At 46.0% G+C, this 17,440-nt stretch overlaps 1 protein-coding gene across 1 annotated transcript in view; it reads left to right on the top strand.

Moving 5' to 3' along the window:
• Positions 1–17,440, top strand: part of slc7a8b (solute carrier family 7 member 8b) — a gene marked incomplete at its 5' end in the record, with an annotated part of 137,784 nt that overhangs the window by 105,576 nt on the left and 14,768 nt on the right. Inside the window, 2 exons of the mRNA XM_084312099.1 lie at positions 5,030–5,133; positions 16,819–16,915. Coding sequence (XP_084168225.1) covers positions 5,030–5,133; positions 16,819–16,915 — 201 coding nt within the window. The remainder of the gene's footprint in view (positions 1–5,029; positions 5,134–16,818; positions 16,916–17,440) is intronic.

The following is a 17,440-nucleotide window of genomic DNA, read 5'->3' as shown; positions in this document are numbered from 1 at the left end:
CGTTGTCGCTGTGCTGGGGACTAACACGGCAGCCAGAGTGGTGAGTCTACTCACAAACCCTCCGGCGCACGATAAATATGGCACGCTGAAGGCACACTTGTTGAAGTGTTTTGAACTGTCTGAGGTGGAACGAGCTAACCGGCTGTTTTCATTGCAAGGTCTGGGCGACAGTAAACCGTCCGAGCTTATGGATAGGATGTTGGCGTTGATGGGAGAGCCCAACCATTTTCTCTTCCGACAGCTGTTCTTGCGCCAGTTACCGGCTCAGCTAAGGGCCGCCTTGGCAAACACAACAATAAATGACTGCCGTATGTTAGCCGCGGAGGCGGATAAGTTCTTTTTGGCCAGCCAGCAGCAACACTGTACGGCCGTGTTCTATCATGACCAACCCTCTACCTCTCACCATGGGGATTATACCGTCGCTGCTGCGGTGGCAGCCCCTCGCCAGCGAGGGAGAGACACTGGCTGGTGTTTCTTTCACACCAAGTATGGAGCCAGGGCTAACCAATGCCGTCCCCCATGTACTTACAAGGGGCCGGGAAACGCCCGGGCCGGCGCTCAACAGTGGCCATGAGCGTTGGTGGGGCCGGCAGGCTACTGTTTATTCGGGACAACATCTCAGGCAGGCGTTTCATGTGGGGCACAGAAGCGTGCTGCCTGCGTCAAGGGTGGACACCCTGGCCGACGGGCATGGGCTCCCTATGGAAGCTGCCAATGGTACTACGATCCGCACGTATGGCAGTAGGCTAGTGGAGTTGTGTTTTGGTGAGCGGCGGTTTAGCTGGAACTTCATTACTGCTGATGTGTCTGTGCCCCTGCTGGGTGCTGATTTTCTGTGTGCCTATGGATTGTTGGTGGATGTCAGGAACAATCGATTGATCGACGCCACCACCTTTTGTTCATTTGAATGTACTGTCGGGGCAGCGCCTCCTGTGGGTTTGTCTAACATGTTGTCTGTTACAGATGAGTTTCACCAGCTGCTAGCCGAGTTCCCTGTCCTTACCCAGCCCACTTTCTCGTCCTCCACCAGTAAGCACGGTGTGGAGCATCACATCGCTACGGCAGGTGCGCCAGTCTACTCCCGGGCTCGGCGCCTAGATCCTGCCAAGCTGGCCGTGGCCAAGGCAGAGTTTTCCAACATGGAGAACCTGGGTATTATCCGTCGTTCTGACAGCCCATGGGCCTCACCCCTTCACATTGTCCCCAAGGCTGCCGGCGGGTGGCGCCCGTGTGGCGATTACCGCCGCCTTAACGAGGTAACCACACCGGACCGATACCCGGTTCCACATATTCAGGATTTTTCCACCCACCTGGCCCGGAAGCTCATATTTTCAAAAATAGATTTAGTTCGAGGTTACCACCAGGTGCCGGTCCACCCAGCGGACATCCCTAAGACGGCGGTGATTACTCCCTTTGGTTTGTTTGAGTTCTTGCGCATGCCATTTGGGCTTAAAAACGCAGCACAGACATTCCAGCGCTTGATGGACTCTGTGTTACGGGACCTGCCTTTTTAGTTTGTCTACCTAGATGACATCTTAGTCACCAGTACCACCAAGGCAGAGCACTTGTCCCATCTCAGGACCCTTTTCCACCGACTCAGTCAGCATGGGCTCATAATTAACCCAGCTAAATGTCAGTTTGGGCTGTCTAGGATCGATTTCCTTGGGCACCACGTCACCAAAGATGGGGCAGTTCCCAAGGTTGACGCCATAGCAAATTTTCCACTGCCACCCACCATCAAGGCTCTGCAAGAGTTCCTTGGCATGGTACATTTTTACCATCGGTTTGTCCCCCGGGCTGCTCAGCTAATGCGACCTCTTTACGAGGCTCTCAGGGGTAAAATCGACAAACATGTGGTGGACTGGACGGACGAGAGACGCAAGGCGTTTGTCGATACTAAAACCGCCCTGGCCAATGCAACCAGGCTGGCACACCCACTTCCCAACGCCCATGTTGCCATCACCACTGATGCTTCAGACTATGCTGTTGGAGCGGTATACGAGCAGTGGGTGAGTGGGGCTTGGCAGCCACTGGCGTTTTTTAGCCGACAGCTTCGTCCTAATGAGTGCAAATATAGCACTTTTGATAGGGAGCTCCTCGCCCTCTATCTGGCCGTGCGGCATTTCCGTTCCTTGCTGGAGGCTCGTTCGTTCACGGCATTTGTAGACCACAAGCCACTCACTTTTGCTATGGCTAAAGTAAGTGAGCCATGGTCTGCCCGTCAGCAGAGGCACCTGTCATATATCTCAGAGTTTACCACGGATATTCAGCATGTCGCAGGCAGGGACAATCTAGTGGCAGACTGTCTCTCTCTGGCCTTGATCGGGGCCGTCCATGTTGGTTTGGACTATGCACGCATGGCCTCAGACCAGGTTTCCGACCTGGACGTTCAGGCCTACAGGACGGCCATCACAGCACTCAGGCTGGAGGATGTGGCATTTAATGAGGCTAACGGCACACTCCTGTGCGACGTTTCCACGGGGCGGCCGCGACCGGTGGTGCCCAGCAGTTGGAGACGTCATGTTTTTGACATCATACATGGTCTCTCTCACCCTGGTAACAGGGCGTCTCAAAAGCAGGTGGCAGCCAAGTTCATTTGGCACGGGCTAAAAAAGGATGTGAGCGGGTGGGTTAAGACCTGTGTGATGTGCCAGCGCGCTAAGGTACACCGCCACATTAAAGCTCCTTTGGCCCAGTTCTCCGTGCCCGAAAGGAGGTTTGACCATGTGAATGTGGACCTGGTGGGTCCATTACCCCCATCGCATGGTTTCACATACCTCCTCACGATGGTGGACAGAAGCACTCGGTGGCCAGAGGCCGTTCCGCTGTCATCCACAACGTCCACTGATGTGGCTCGGGCGTTTATATATACGTGGGTGGCCCGGTTCGGTGCTCCGTCTGACCTTTCGTCGGACCGCGGACCTCAGTTCACCTCTGAGCTTAGGTCCGAGATTGCCAGAAACTTAGGCGTGAGACTGCACCGCACTACCGCTTATCACCCGCAGGCTAACGGTTTGTGTGAGCGGTTTCACCGGTCCATGAAGGCTTCTCTCCGAGCTACCCTTAGCGATGGTAGTTGGGTCGACAGGCTCCCGTGGGTCATGTTGGGTCTCAGGACCGCCCCAAGGATGATCTCCAGTCATCGTCGGCTGAGCTGGTCTATGGCCAACCGCTGCGGGTCCCCGGGGAGTTTTTACCTGACACCACAGACCCCTGGTCTGCGACCCAGCAGCGCGTTTCAAACTTGGAGAACGCTAGGGCATTTGTGCCGGTCCCCACCTCGCAGCATGGTTTGCCACAGACTCGTGTTCCACCCGGCCTCCAGGCGACGGAATACGTGTTCATACGGCACAATGCCCACCGCGGGTCCTTTCAACCCCCCTACGATGGCCCGTTTCGGGTCCTACAGACGGGAAATAAGACCTTCGTGGTGGACATTGGCTGTAAACCGGAACATGTCTCGGTGGACAGGCTTAAGCCAGCTCACTTGGATGTGGATCACCCCGTGGCACTCGCTCAGCCCCCGCGGCGGGGGCGACCTCCCCGTGTTAAACCTAGTCACCCTAGGTCGTTTTTTGAAAATATGAGTCCCTCACCGCCCATTAGGCACCTTGCCCCTTGCCCTCCCCGCCACCGCAAGGCCCCAGGGGGTCCCACGGTAGCTCATATGCCGGCTCCAGTTGTTCGGAGCCGTTATGGTCGGGAGGTCCGTCTACCGACCCGTTTTGTGAGTTAGTAGGGTGAATTCTGGGGGGACATATGTAGTGGGCACTTACATGGGCACTTACCTGGACGGGACATAATCCACCTACACTGTCACTTTAAGGATACGGGGCATCCGGGGTATCTAGAGCGGCCATATTAATGCTTGACTTGGTTTGTTGTGGTATCCATGGCTATGCTATTAAATGATGCACACTGATGTGTGGTCAAAGAAACTTCACTCTCTTTGGTCGTGATTTCCCGTCTCCTACAATGTAAAGGTTTTCATCAGCTCACCTGAATGTGTTCTCAAGTTAGTGCTGGATGTGTGGGAAGTTGAGAGAGAGCAGCTTCGTTTTTGTCTGACACAATAAACACCTAAACATTATGTTTTAGGCGTTTTTTCAGTCAAACTCATACATTTTTCCAGATAGGGCCATGGAGAGGCATTGTTGTTATTGACATCATCATCTTCATCAATGCCATCAGCCCTGGAAACATCGAATCCCTCTGCCATTTCGCGCAGACTAGTTCATGTAATCTGTTAAATTGCATTCATTCATTCAGTGGTCTGTTTTGATTTGCACTTCCTGATTTGCGGAGCTGGAGTCCCGCCCTATCCTGCCTCTGATTGGCCTACCCGTAATGTTTTGGCCTAACCTTACCCAATCGTGAGTCGTCATACTCATATCTAAACCAACCAACCAATCATAGTGGGTTTTCTCCGCGGATTTTTCTTTTCTTTCACAAATCTTTATTTAGTCTGTTTCTCCGGACAGTAGCGTGTAGCGTTTCATCACGCTACGTCACTACTTCGTTCTAAAAATAGCTGCACTACAGAGAACGCTACTTGGTTCAAAAGTAGCGACGCTACCATCACGCTACTGAGAATTGTAGTTAAGCTATGTAGCGTTGCTACTTGTAGCTAGCTACTGCCCATCACTGCATATTTTACACAAACGTTTCTGTGCGCGACAGATTTCAGATGTGCGCGTGAGCGTTTCGCCATGTGCGCGCACGGGCGCACCTTAGAGGGAACATTAGTCATTCAAACTTTCTGAGATACTGAATTTTGGGCTGTAAGCCATAACAATCTAAATTAAAACAAATAAAGGCTTGAAATATTTCACTTTGTGTAATGAATCTATAATCTGAGTTTCGCTTTTTGAATTGAATTACTGAAATAAATTTTTTTTTCCACGATATTCAAATTTATTTAGCTGCATATTGACCTGATGCATGCCTCACCATTGTAGCATAATGCTTGTACATGCATAGCCTCTTATCTGTCTCTCTCTCTCTTTACTCCTAACCCTCTCTCTCCTAGACGTTTGGAGAGAAGTTGCTAGGAGTGATGTCATGGATCATGCCTATCTCTGTGGCGCTCTCCACCTTCGGGGGGGTCAATGGCTCCCTCTTCACCTCCTCGCGGTCAGTCCCCCCCCCTCCTTATCCCTTATATCGCAAAAGGCTACATTTAAAATGACTGCAAAGGATTTGCAACCAAGTATTAACCTCTTAAGCCCTAGCCATATCTTCAGAACATTTGCCTAAAAGTACATAGCCAAATAAATGGAAGATTGCTCCACTTCTACAAGGTCCATTTGCATGTTCTTGGTATCTAGGGACACCTCTGCACCCCAGGGAATGTATTCCCAGTATCCGGAATATTGTATCCGTTACTATGCTTGAGTAAACTGTAATGAACCAAAGGGGAATATCATTATTTATTCTTTTTTTTTGGTAGCTATGTCCTGTGTGTTAAAACGGATAAGGCCTGTTGTCTCCTTATAAGAGAGAGAGCCGCGGGGAGTGACTTTTAGTTTTAGTTAGAGGGAAGATTTTTGCATAAAATGCCTGACGATTGCATACCCAAAGTAATTTGCAATTTATCTCTTGAAACACGTATATCACATGCATGAGTCTGGTCTCTTTTGAAAGGAAACATTGTGAAATTTCTGTTTGAACCATTTGCATGTTCTTGGTATCTAGGGACATCTATGGACCTCAGGGAATGTATTGCCAGTGTGTCTATTGTGTCTGTTACTATGTTTGAGTAAATTGTAATGAACCAAAGGAGAATATAAATTATCTTATTTTTTCCATCTTTGACTGTGAATAATACCATGCTAACATTGACCAGACATGAAAAATCTAAGCAAATTAATAAAGGGCAGATGATTTACAGGGGGTTTGTAGATACAGTAGTGAATTTTGCCATCGGGACACATGCAATTTGAATATAGAATATCAGGCCTATAATTTACCTTATTGCAGCCAAGTCATACATCTATGGGTCAGGCCAAATCTGCTCGTTCCAAATCTGGATTTAGTACCACCAGGCGCCCATTACAGGGCAGCAAAGACCGTGAATGAAATCTACTGTAAGTACAGTTACTTTTGCAAAAGTATAATATCCATAGCTCCGCCATTTTTCACCAGATTACAACGCATTTATTTTTACTTATACGTTCACAGAAAGGTAACAATATACCTTGTATTTTATGGCAATAACGTTCAAGTTTGTACGACCCATGAGATATAATCACGAAAATAACGTCGGAATATATATATATTTTTTGATGTCCATCAAAAGCCATGTCCTTTTTCTTAGGACTACAATGGTTTCATGGCGCGTCATCACTTTTATCATTTATGCTGTGAAATTAATATCAGCCCGGTACCGGCCCCGTCGGGCTTAAAAGAAAGTCCTCGACTGTATATATTTTTATTGCAGATGTTAACAAAGTTTTCCATTGGGGTCATAATTTGCAGTTGAAAAATGGTAATAGGACTTCCGGTTTGAGATGTTCGGGTAGACGGCCATTGTAAAGAGCTCCCGGTCAAAGAACAACGAAAAAGGAAGTAAAAATATCTAAAACAAAATAACAATTCAATGATATAAGAGAAAAGGAAGGATGAACACGAGAAAAAGCGAAAGAAAAGCGACCCCAGAAGAGATACAAGCACCGGAGGAAAGTTATCGACACGAGGAGGTGACGCAGGAAAATCAAGCTAGCATGGCGCAAGGCGACAGAGCAGAGGTGCCCACTTGGGTAGAGGAGCTACAAGCTAGCATACAGACTAGCATCCAAGCTAACACGCAGAACATCCAGAACAATATCGACAGACTCGGGGAAGAATTAAAGAAGGGTCAGGACGAGCTCAGAGAAGAAATAAATAAGAGACTCGAGACAATTGATGGAAAACTACAGGAACAAGAGAAAGACATAAGGATGTTAGAAGAAAGGACAGCTGAAACGGAGGAATGAAATACAGAAATACAAGGAATTCTAATGGCGATGCTCGAACAACAAAACATGTTGAGAGAAAAGCTAACGGACTTGGAGGGGAGGTCAAGGAGAAATAATATACAAATATGGGGACTGAGAGAAGTGATAGGAGACTCGTTGACCAACTATGTAGACAACCTAATTCGAGAAGAATTAGAAATGTCAGACCTCGACAAGATAGAGATTCAAAGGGCGCACAGGGCCCCAGCGCCGAAGCCACAGATAAACAGACCACCGAGAGCAGTTATAGTTAATTTCTTGAAATTCAAAGTCAAAGAAAACATTCTCAGAGCAGCCTGGCAGATGGAGGTGGAGGGGCAGAGGATAACCTTCGACCATGACTATTCAACAGAGGTGGCTGTAAAACACCGGACCTATGTTCAGATAAAAAATACTTTGAAAGAGAAAGGAATCGGATTTCAATCACCAATGACCACGCTGAAGGTCCATTGGAAAGAAGGCATCAAGGTGTACAACAAGCGACGAGGGACATGAACCGGAGAGGATGGAGGGTGCCGGGAGGAGAAGGAGAGAGACCGACGCTGATGCAGAGGTTGGAGAAGACGCGAAGATGGACCAGGGTCGAGGGACGAGGACGAGGAGAGGAGGACGGGAAGGTGAAGGAGATCTGAACAGATACAAAGCGGATCAACTGAGAAGAACGACAAAAAGACACAGGGAAGGGGAGCAGAGAGGAGACGAGAGGACAGTGATCCAAGGAAGGATAAGTACAATACACATTAGACTGGTATACATGTGACACACACAATACAAGTAAATGTTAACATGAAAATTACTTGTGCAATGAGAAGGTGGTAAAGTGCATACGAGATAATTATACCAAAAGTTATAAAAAAAGGACATGGAGATTCAAGAGATATATTGGGACGGACATGAAAGAACCACAGGATTAAACGTGACACATAATACAAATAGACGGGAACATGAAAGTGACTAATGCAGAGCTTTTGACCGGGAGCTCGGAGCAGGTCGCACACAGAACAAGTTGGACATGTATAGTGCGCATCTTTTAGCCACTAGGGGGAGCCCTCTCACTAGGAGAGCCACTACTCCCCACCCGCCAGCGGGGGAAAGAGGGATACGACTGAGATCCTCTACTACCATGGAAGTACCAAGTGTTAATGTTGATGTTAATGTTTATTGTGGTTATATGTATGTAAATCAGACAGGGATAGCAGAGGCTACAACCACAAATATTATTTTATGTGACATGGGTAGAAGGGGAGAACATTTGGAAAATAAATATGACACAAGTTAAGGGTATCAAAATGATGTTGTTGAATGTTAATGGTATGAATAGTCCGATCAAAAGGAGTAAGGTGATGACAAAACTTAAGAAAGAAGAGGTGCAGGTTATCATCTTACAAGAAACACATCTAATATCACGAACATGAAAAGCTGAAGAGATTTGGGTATGATTTGTTTTATAGTTCTTTTAAACAGAACCTTAGAAGAGGAGTAGCTATATTAATTAAGAACACAGTGAAGTTTGAAATGATCAGGGAAATAAGGGATAAAGAGGGGAGGTATGTAATGGTCAAGGGGAAAATGGAAGGTCAAATGGTAACACTAGTGAATGTGTATGCTCCACCAGAAAGTGAGAAATATCTATTTGAAACAATCTTTGATATCATAGCGATGGAAGGGGAAGGCGTCCTAATATGTACAGGTGATTTTAATGTAGTACTGAACTATGACATAGACACGACAAGCACAAAGAAATGGAGGACAAACATTAGCAAATATATGAATATACAAATAGCAGAATTAGGAATCATGGATATATGGAGAGAAATGCACACACTAGACAGAGAATACACACATTATTCACATCCACACACAACATATTCAAGGATAGACTATTTTCTCATGACAACAGCGGACAGATACAGGGTAGAAGACTGCAGGATAGGGGTAACGGACATATCAGACCATAGCGCAATATATCTGACAGTGAATCTTAAAAGTAGGCGGAGAAATACAGTTTGGAGACTGAACGTAGGACTATTAAATAACAGGTTTGGTTAACGAAGTAAAAGGAGACATAATTAGATACAGAGAAGAAAATGATAATGGTAGACCCAAACATTTTATGGGATGCACTAAAGGTAGTAATACGTGGAAAATTTATAGCAAAGACGGCATTACTCAAGAAGGCCAGAATAGAGACATACCAGAACTTGATAAATAAACTGAAAGAATTAGAGAAAGAACACCAAAGCTCAAAAGAACCAAAAGACACTTAGAAAGGTAAAGGAAGTTAGAGGAAAGATAAACAAAGAACTGCTGACAGAAATAGAGAAGAAAGCTAGGTACATGAAACAGACATACTATGAAGGAGGGCCGAGAGCGACCAGACTTTTAGCTAGACGAATCAGGACACAACAAAAACTGAACACAATACACACAATAAGGGACACGAACACAAACAAAATACTAAGAACCAGCTGAAATAGAGAAGACATTTGAAGAATACTATAAGAAACTATACACACAACTGATAGCGGCAGGAGAAGAGGAGATAGAGAATTTTTATTTTAAAAATTAGATGTACCATCGATAGGGAAGGAACAGAACGAAATATTAAACACAGAGATTACAGAACAGGAAGTGGGGAATGCGATCAGTAAAGCAAAGAACAGTAAGTCACCGGGTAGCGACGGATTCCCCTCTGAATTCTACAAAACATTTAGACAGGAAATGAGCCCCATATTAAGCAGCATTCAGACACACGATGAAAGAAGGCACAATGCCACCTTCATGGAAAGAAGCCATAATTACTACAATACTAAAAGAAGGGAAAGATAGAGAACTATGTAGCAGTTTCAGACCAGTGTCCATACTTAATGTAGATTACAAGATGTATACATCAATAATATCCAAAAGATTTGAGACATTTATGACAGATATTATAGACAAAGACCAGACTGGATTCATTAAAGGAAGACAGACACAGGATAACATAAGGAAGACCATGCAGATAGTAGAGGAGATACAAAAGGAAGGAGGAAGTGCAGTATTAGTTAGCCTAGATGCAGAAAAAGCATTCGACAGTGTAAGCTGGATATTTCTATATAAAGTATTGGAGAAATTTGGATTAGACAAAAATGCTATGAAAACAATTAGGGCATTATATCAAGAACCGACGGCAAGGATTAAGGTAAATGGTAGTCTGACGGACCGGATTAAACTAGAGAGAGCTACCAGACAGGGTTGTTGTCTTTCGCCGACGCCCTTCGATGTATTCATCGAACCACTGGCTCAACTAATTAGACAGACCAAAGACATCAAAGGGGTGGAGATAAGGGGAATGGAACATAAATTGGGACTGTTTGCAGACGACGTGATGGTATATATGAGACAACCAGACACAAGCTTTCCGATACTGATGGATTTACTGACAGAATATGGACATTACTCAGGGTATAGACTAAACGTGACGAAGACACAGACTTTAACACTGAACTACACTCCAACGATAGAGATCAAAGAAAAATACAAAATTAAATGGGACATGGACAGGATCAAGTACCTAGGGGTGAACATTACAAGAGGGGTGGAGGGGTTATACGATGCAAACTATACACGGATTCATCAGAAAATCAAGAGACCTAGAAAGATTGACAGTAATGCCCCTAGATTTCAGCTCAAGGATCGAAATCATTAAGATGAATATATTACCAAGGTTATTATACCTATTTCAGTCTTTACCTATATTAATACCACAAACAATTCAGATAATGGGATAGACAGATATCAAGATTCATTTGGGGGGGGGGAAAGGCCAAGGATCAGATATGTGACTCTACAACTACCAAAGGAGGAATGGCAGTACCCAGTTTAGAAAGCTATTACTATGCAGCACAGCTTAGAACAGTAGCATGCTGGTGCAATGTGAATTATGAAGCCAAATGGAAAGACATAGAAACCAAAAGAGAGGGATTCAAAGTGCAGGCACTAATGGGAGATAGGGAGCTGTTCAGAAGACAGGAACAACTACTAGACCCAATTACCAAATTCACTATAAACGTATGGAACACAATAGTAAAGAAATACAAGCTAGAAAAAGAATCCAAGATACTGGGATGGATAACATACAACAACAAATTCAAACCAGGGATAGACGACCATGGGTTCAAAAGATTGGAACGGGGGGGTATAACAGCAATATGTACAATCGGGGAACAAACTTAACTTTTTGACTTACCAGCCATTTGGCTGGTAGATTTTTAAAAGTACCAGCCGGGCAGATTTTTTACCAGCCAAAAATTATAAATAGCTTTTTAGTATATCGCCATGTTATTATTACATATAATACTCTCGTATGCTATTTTCAATTAATATCATAAACAACATAAGGAATATTAGCATAATTTTGAGTGGACTGAAGGAATGAGTCAGCGTTAATAGTTTTAAATGCAAATAATTTATTGAAACATAGAAGTGGGGTCGGGACACACACACACACACAGTGTTTCAACTCACCACCCCCGCATCATATTGTAGTCTGTCTTCAAACTTCCACTCCTCTCGAAACTTTTTTATATTTGAATATCAACATTATCTGTCCATCCTCAGTAATCCTCAGTTTACTATAATATACTCCTGTCCTGAGTCCTGACTAGTGACTCCGTCGTCTTTCCAAACGCACGCACACACACACACAGGGAAGGGGATAGTGCCCCCCCCCCCCCCCATTTCCCTTTCCTCAGTGCTGTTCAATATGGCTCTGCCTCATCTGATCATCAGGATTAGCTTGTTAGCTTACGTTAACGTTGTAGTGATTGGTACATAAACGTTAATTTCGGGCGATGTGGGCATAAAGGAATGGCGACGGTGCAAAGCATGTAGCTGCATTGGACTCGTTGTGAGAAGAAAAAAAACACCACAGACTTATTTTGAGTCTATAGGCGCACTGCTGTGTTAACGCTGCTGTGTTTAACGCTGCTGCTCTGTTTTCAAGAAACACTGAGTGGGCGGATATCATATGACTTGCGCAGTTGCTACAGGGTTTTCAAAATAAGAGTATCATATGAACCTGAACGTTGCTAGCTGCCGGAGCCCAGATATTATGACTGGAGCTGCGCTTGGGGCGGCAATGAGACCCACACAGGATTTTCAAAATAAGAGTATCGATATGAACTAGACGCCAGCTGGCGGGCAGACTATTATTTTTAGCCGCCAGACGGTAAATCTACACGCATTTGGCGAATGGCGTGTACTTATTTTGTTCCCTGTGTACAATGATAGGAGGGGAGATGCAGACTCTACAAACATTTAAAGAAAGATTCGGACTAGAGAATAGAGACCACTTTAGATATCTACAGATTAGAGATTACTATAACAAAGAAATAAAACAAGACGGAGACAAAGAACAGAATGGGATAATTAAGATAATGGTCAAATCATATGAAGGAAGGAAGGGGAGGGTTATATCAGCACTATATCAGGCAATAATGGACAGTAAGGAAATTACAACCTTGTATATAAAATAAAAGTGGGAGAAAGAATTAGAAATAGAGATAACAGTGGAGGAATGGTATAACACATGTAAGATACAACAATCAACCACAGGATCAAGGATATGGAGGGAGTTTGGGTGGAAAAACATAATTCGATTCTTTATAACACCAGAAATACAGGGCAATTACATGCCAACACAAAAGCCATGTTGGAGAAAATGTGGGCAAGAATTAGCTAACCACACACAAATATTCTGGGAATGTCAGAAATAAGAAACTACTGGGAGGAGATAGGAGGCATAATAAATGAAATAGTAGGATATGAAATACCCCAGACAGGTCAAGTACTATACCTAGGGAACTTAACACAGAAAGAAATTCAGGGAGAAGACAAATATCTGATTAAGATACTATTAGTAGCAGCCAAGAAAGCTTTGACTAAACTGGTACAGCGTAGAAGCACAGACGAAGGAACAATGGATAGAGATAATAGAGGGGATACAGGAAATGGAGAGAATCACACATATGCTGAGGCTACAAGAAATTGGAGTCAAAATGGGAAAAGTGGGAGGAATATAGGAAGAAAGGAAACGACATCACAGAAGAATGAAAAAGAAACAAGAAAGGTAATTGAAATGTAAATAAACAATGTATGGACCGATGAACCCATGTCACTCCTTTTTATACATTTTTGTCCCCCTTTTATTTGTTTTTTGATATTATTTTTGTATAATTTTGTCAGTAACTGTATTGTCTTTGATGTTAAAAAAATTGCAAATAAAAATGTAAGTAAAATTTTTTTTTAATAAATCTCAATATAATGTGATATTCCAATATGGTGGCTCTAGTGTCATGATGGTACCGTGGGGCCTCGGGTGACGGGTCAGCCTTTAGCATCATGATGGTACCTCTGGGTCAGCCTCTAGCATCATAATGGTACCTCTGGGTCAGCCTCTAGCATCATGATGGTACCTCTGGGTCAGCCTCTAGCATCATGATGGTGCCTCTGGGTCAGCCTCTAGCATCATGATGGTACCTCTGGGTCAGCCTCTAGCATCATGATGGTACCTCTGGGTCAGCCTCTAGCATCATGATGGTGCCTCTGGGTCAGCCTCTAGCATCATGATGGTACCTCTGGGTCAGCCTCTAGCATCATGATGGTACCTCTGGGTCAGCCTCTAGCATCATGATGGTGCCTCTGGGTCAGCCTCTAGCATCATGATGGTACCTCTGGGTCAGCCTCTAGCATCATGATGGTACCTCTGGGTCAGCCTCTAGCATCATAATGGTACCTCTGGGTCAGCCTCTAGCATCATGATGGTACCTCTGGGTCAGCCTCTAGCATCATGATGGTACCTCTGGGTCAGCCTCTAGCATCATGATGGTGCCTCTGGGTCATCCTCTAGCATCATGATGGTACCTCTGGGTCAGCCTCTAGCATCATGATGGTACCTCTGGGTCAGCCTCTAGCATCATGATGGTACCTCTGGGTCAGCCTCTAGCATCATGATGGTACCTCTGGGTCGGCCTCTAGCGTCATGATGGTACCTCTGGGTCAGCCTCTAGCATCATGATGGTACCTCTGGGTCAGCATCTAGCGTCATGATGGTACCTCTGGGTCAGCCTCTAGCGTCATGATGGTACCTCTGGGTTGACCTCTAGCATCATGATGGTGCCGTTTCAGATTCCTTTATTAAGCCATATGTGTAAACACATTGGTAATTGTTGCGGCATTACAGTCTATGCACTAGTCATTGATCAACCTGGCGGCTGAGGGGAAAAAACTCAGTCTGTGTCGGGTTTCACAGCCTTTGGGATCCTCAGCCTTCTCCCGGAGGGGAGCAGGGTGAAGAGGCTGGGGCCGGGGTGGGAGGGGTCGGCCATGATTTTCCTTGCCCTCTTCAGCGCCCTGGAGTCGTGCAGGGACCTGAGGGAGGGCAGGGGACAGCCGATCACCCTCTCCATGGAGCGAATCACCCGCTGCAGCTTGGCGAGATATTTTGCTGCTGCAGCTGGGAACCAGGAGTTGATGGAGTGGGTGAGGATGGATTTGATGATGGCCGTGTAGAATTGGGCCATCATGGTCCTCGGCAGTTTAAACTTCTTCAACTGCCGGAGGAAGAACATCCTCTTTTGGGCCTTTTTAAGCAGGGCCGTGATGTTTAGTCCCACTTCAGATCCCGGGAGATGGTCATGCCCAGAAATTGGCATGACTCCACGGAGGCCACCTGGGTGCCTCCCAGTATGATGGGAGGGGGCGGGGCTGCTTTCCAGGTTGTTGCAGCTGCACAAGCTCTGCAGCCTCTCGATCTCCCTCCTGTAGGCCGACTCGTCCCCCCTGGAGATGAGGCCCACCAGGGTGGTGTCGTCAGGGAATTTCAGGAGTTTGACCGAGGGGTGGAGAGAGACACAGCTGTTGGTGTACAGGGAGAACAGTAGTGGGGACAGGACGCAGCCCTGCGGGGAACCGGTGCTGGTGGACCTGGAGCTGGAAATGCTCTTCCCCAGCTTCACCCGCTGAGACCTGTTGGACAGGAAGTCGGTAATCCACCTGCAAGTGGAGGCCGACACCTGCAGCAGGGATAGCTGGTGCTCCAGGATGGGTGGAAGGATAGTGTTAAAGGCCGAGCTGAAGTCCACATACAAGATCCTGACATAGTTGCCCGCATAGTCCAGATGTTCTAACATCAAGTTTCAAGTTTCTTTAATAGTTGTCATACAGAAGTACAGAATACTTTTATACAAAATGCTTCTTACTGTTGCGCTCCAGAGACTGTGCAAGACAAGATAAGTATGAAATGAAATAACATAGTAAAATTAGAAGTAAAAAAAAATGAGGTCACAGTGTTCAGTTTAGACATATGTACAATGTTCGATGCAGAATAGACATAGTTACCATACAATATACAATACTGTGCAGTGTACTAATATACAATACTATATAGTGCAGAGCCATGTTCACAGCATCCTCTGTGGATCTATTGGCTCTGTACGCGAACTGCAGCGGGTCCAGCACAGGATCTGTAATGAGCTTCAGTAGTTGTGGCCGGGTGGGTTGAGGAAGAGGGCGGGGGGTAACCTCTTTCTCAAACCTACAGTAAAATTTATTTAGCTCGTTCGCAAGGGGGAGGCTGTCGGGCGCCTGTGGACTTCGGCTTGTAGTTAGTAATGGTCTTGAGGCCTTTCCATACGGAGGAGGAATTCCCGATTTCCCGTCAGAGCTGCTGCCACAGTTTCTCTGAGAAGCGAAGTTTTGCCTCCCTCACCTCTTTGGCGAACTTGTACTTAGCCTGCCTGAACCGATGAGCATCACCACTGAGCCTGGCCTCCTCCTTCTCCCACCTCAGCTATCCACTTTTTCTCCTTATTTTTTATTTTATTTTTAAATGTTCACTGTTTCCAATTCTCCCCTCCCCTGTCTTGAACGTTGCTCGCATATGCCCCCCACTGGTCGGTTGTAGGGAGGATAGAAGCCTTGCATCACGTGTCTCCTCCGGTACACGAGGAGGCAGCCTGTCACATCTTTTCACCTGCCAGCGTGGACTCTCATTGGCGAGGTGTAACGTGTGGGAGGCTCACACTACTCCCGCCATTTCCTGTCTCTGCTGTGCAGGCGTCCCCCAACCGACCTGTAGGAGTCGCTGTCCACAACGTCCAGATTACCACCCATCGACTTCCACCCTCTAACTCTGCCAATTGAGCCAGTATGACGGCCGGCCCAAGCCGGAGGCAACGCCGACAGCCCGAGTCGAACCCGGTGTATCTTGCGTTGGTGACGAGCGCAATGTCCGCTGCGCCACCCAGCCGCCAGGGCTTGTTGTTGTTGAAGATCTTCCTAGAGCGGAGGGGGGGACACACCTCCTCGCCAAGGCTGATGAAAGATGTCACAGTATCTGTATTAAAAACCTAAAACATGCCTTTGGTAACCATCGCAGCTTCGTAAACCCCCCCCCCCCCCCTTGATGATTTTGTGAAGAAACATCTATATTGGTATATACCTTTTTTGATTTGGAAATAATATAGGTTTCAGGCGAGCAACCCGAACGATTTGCGCATATGCATATAACACGTCATATCTCACTATCTAGAAAACGAGACTGGATTGTTTTGAAACGGGGCGATGTTTAGCATGGAATAGCGCACAAACGAAAGTTGTATTGTTGTATTGGGGGATTTTAACCAGGCTCATCTGAGCCGGTGTCTCCCCAAATACAGGCAGCAAGTCACTTGCCCAACTCGGGGAGTGAACACTGAAATTTAGTGCAAAGTGGCAAACTTGTACTTGGCCTGCCGTTCTCTGTAGCTTTTATTTAGTTTTTGTCTCCGTGTCCCGTTCCCAGGCTGTTCTTTGCTGGAGCGAGGGAAGGCCATCTCCCACGTCTGCTCGCCATGATTCACGTCAACCGCTGCACACCCATCCCAGCTCTGCTGTTCACTGTGAGTCCTGCCGTCCGCACGCACGCACGCACACACGCACACACGCACACACGCACACACACACACACACACACAATCATTAGCTGTTGCAAATTTCTATTAACCCTTTCACTGCCACACGACAAAGGGTTAACCCTTTCCACTGCCACACGACAAAGGGTTAACCCTTTCACTGCCACACGCCAAAGGGTTAACCCTTTCACTACCACACTATGGAAGGTTAACCCTTTCACTACCACACTACAGACGGTCTGTAGTTTGGTAGTGAAAGGGTTAACCTTCTGTAGTGTGGTAGTGAAAGGGTTAAGTACAAACACCATCCCAGACAGTGAATACTGTCCATACTAACCACATGGTGCACTGTATGTTGTAAATAAACATCAACATACTAACCACACGGTGCACTGTATGTTGTAAATAAACATCAACATACTAACCACACGGTGCACTGTATGTTGTAAATAAACATCAACATACTAACCACACGGTGCACTGTATGTTGTAAATAAACATCAACATACTAAC

Source organism: Notolepis coatsorum (assembly GCF_963971535.1).
Source record: "Notolepis coatsorum genome assembly, chromosome: 4".
Taxonomy (NCBI): domain Eukaryota; kingdom Metazoa; phylum Chordata; class Actinopteri; order Aulopiformes; family Paralepididae; genus Notolepis; species Notolepis coatsorum.
Note: the sequence above shows the minus strand (reverse complement) of the source record. Positions and strands in the feature narration are given on the sequence as shown.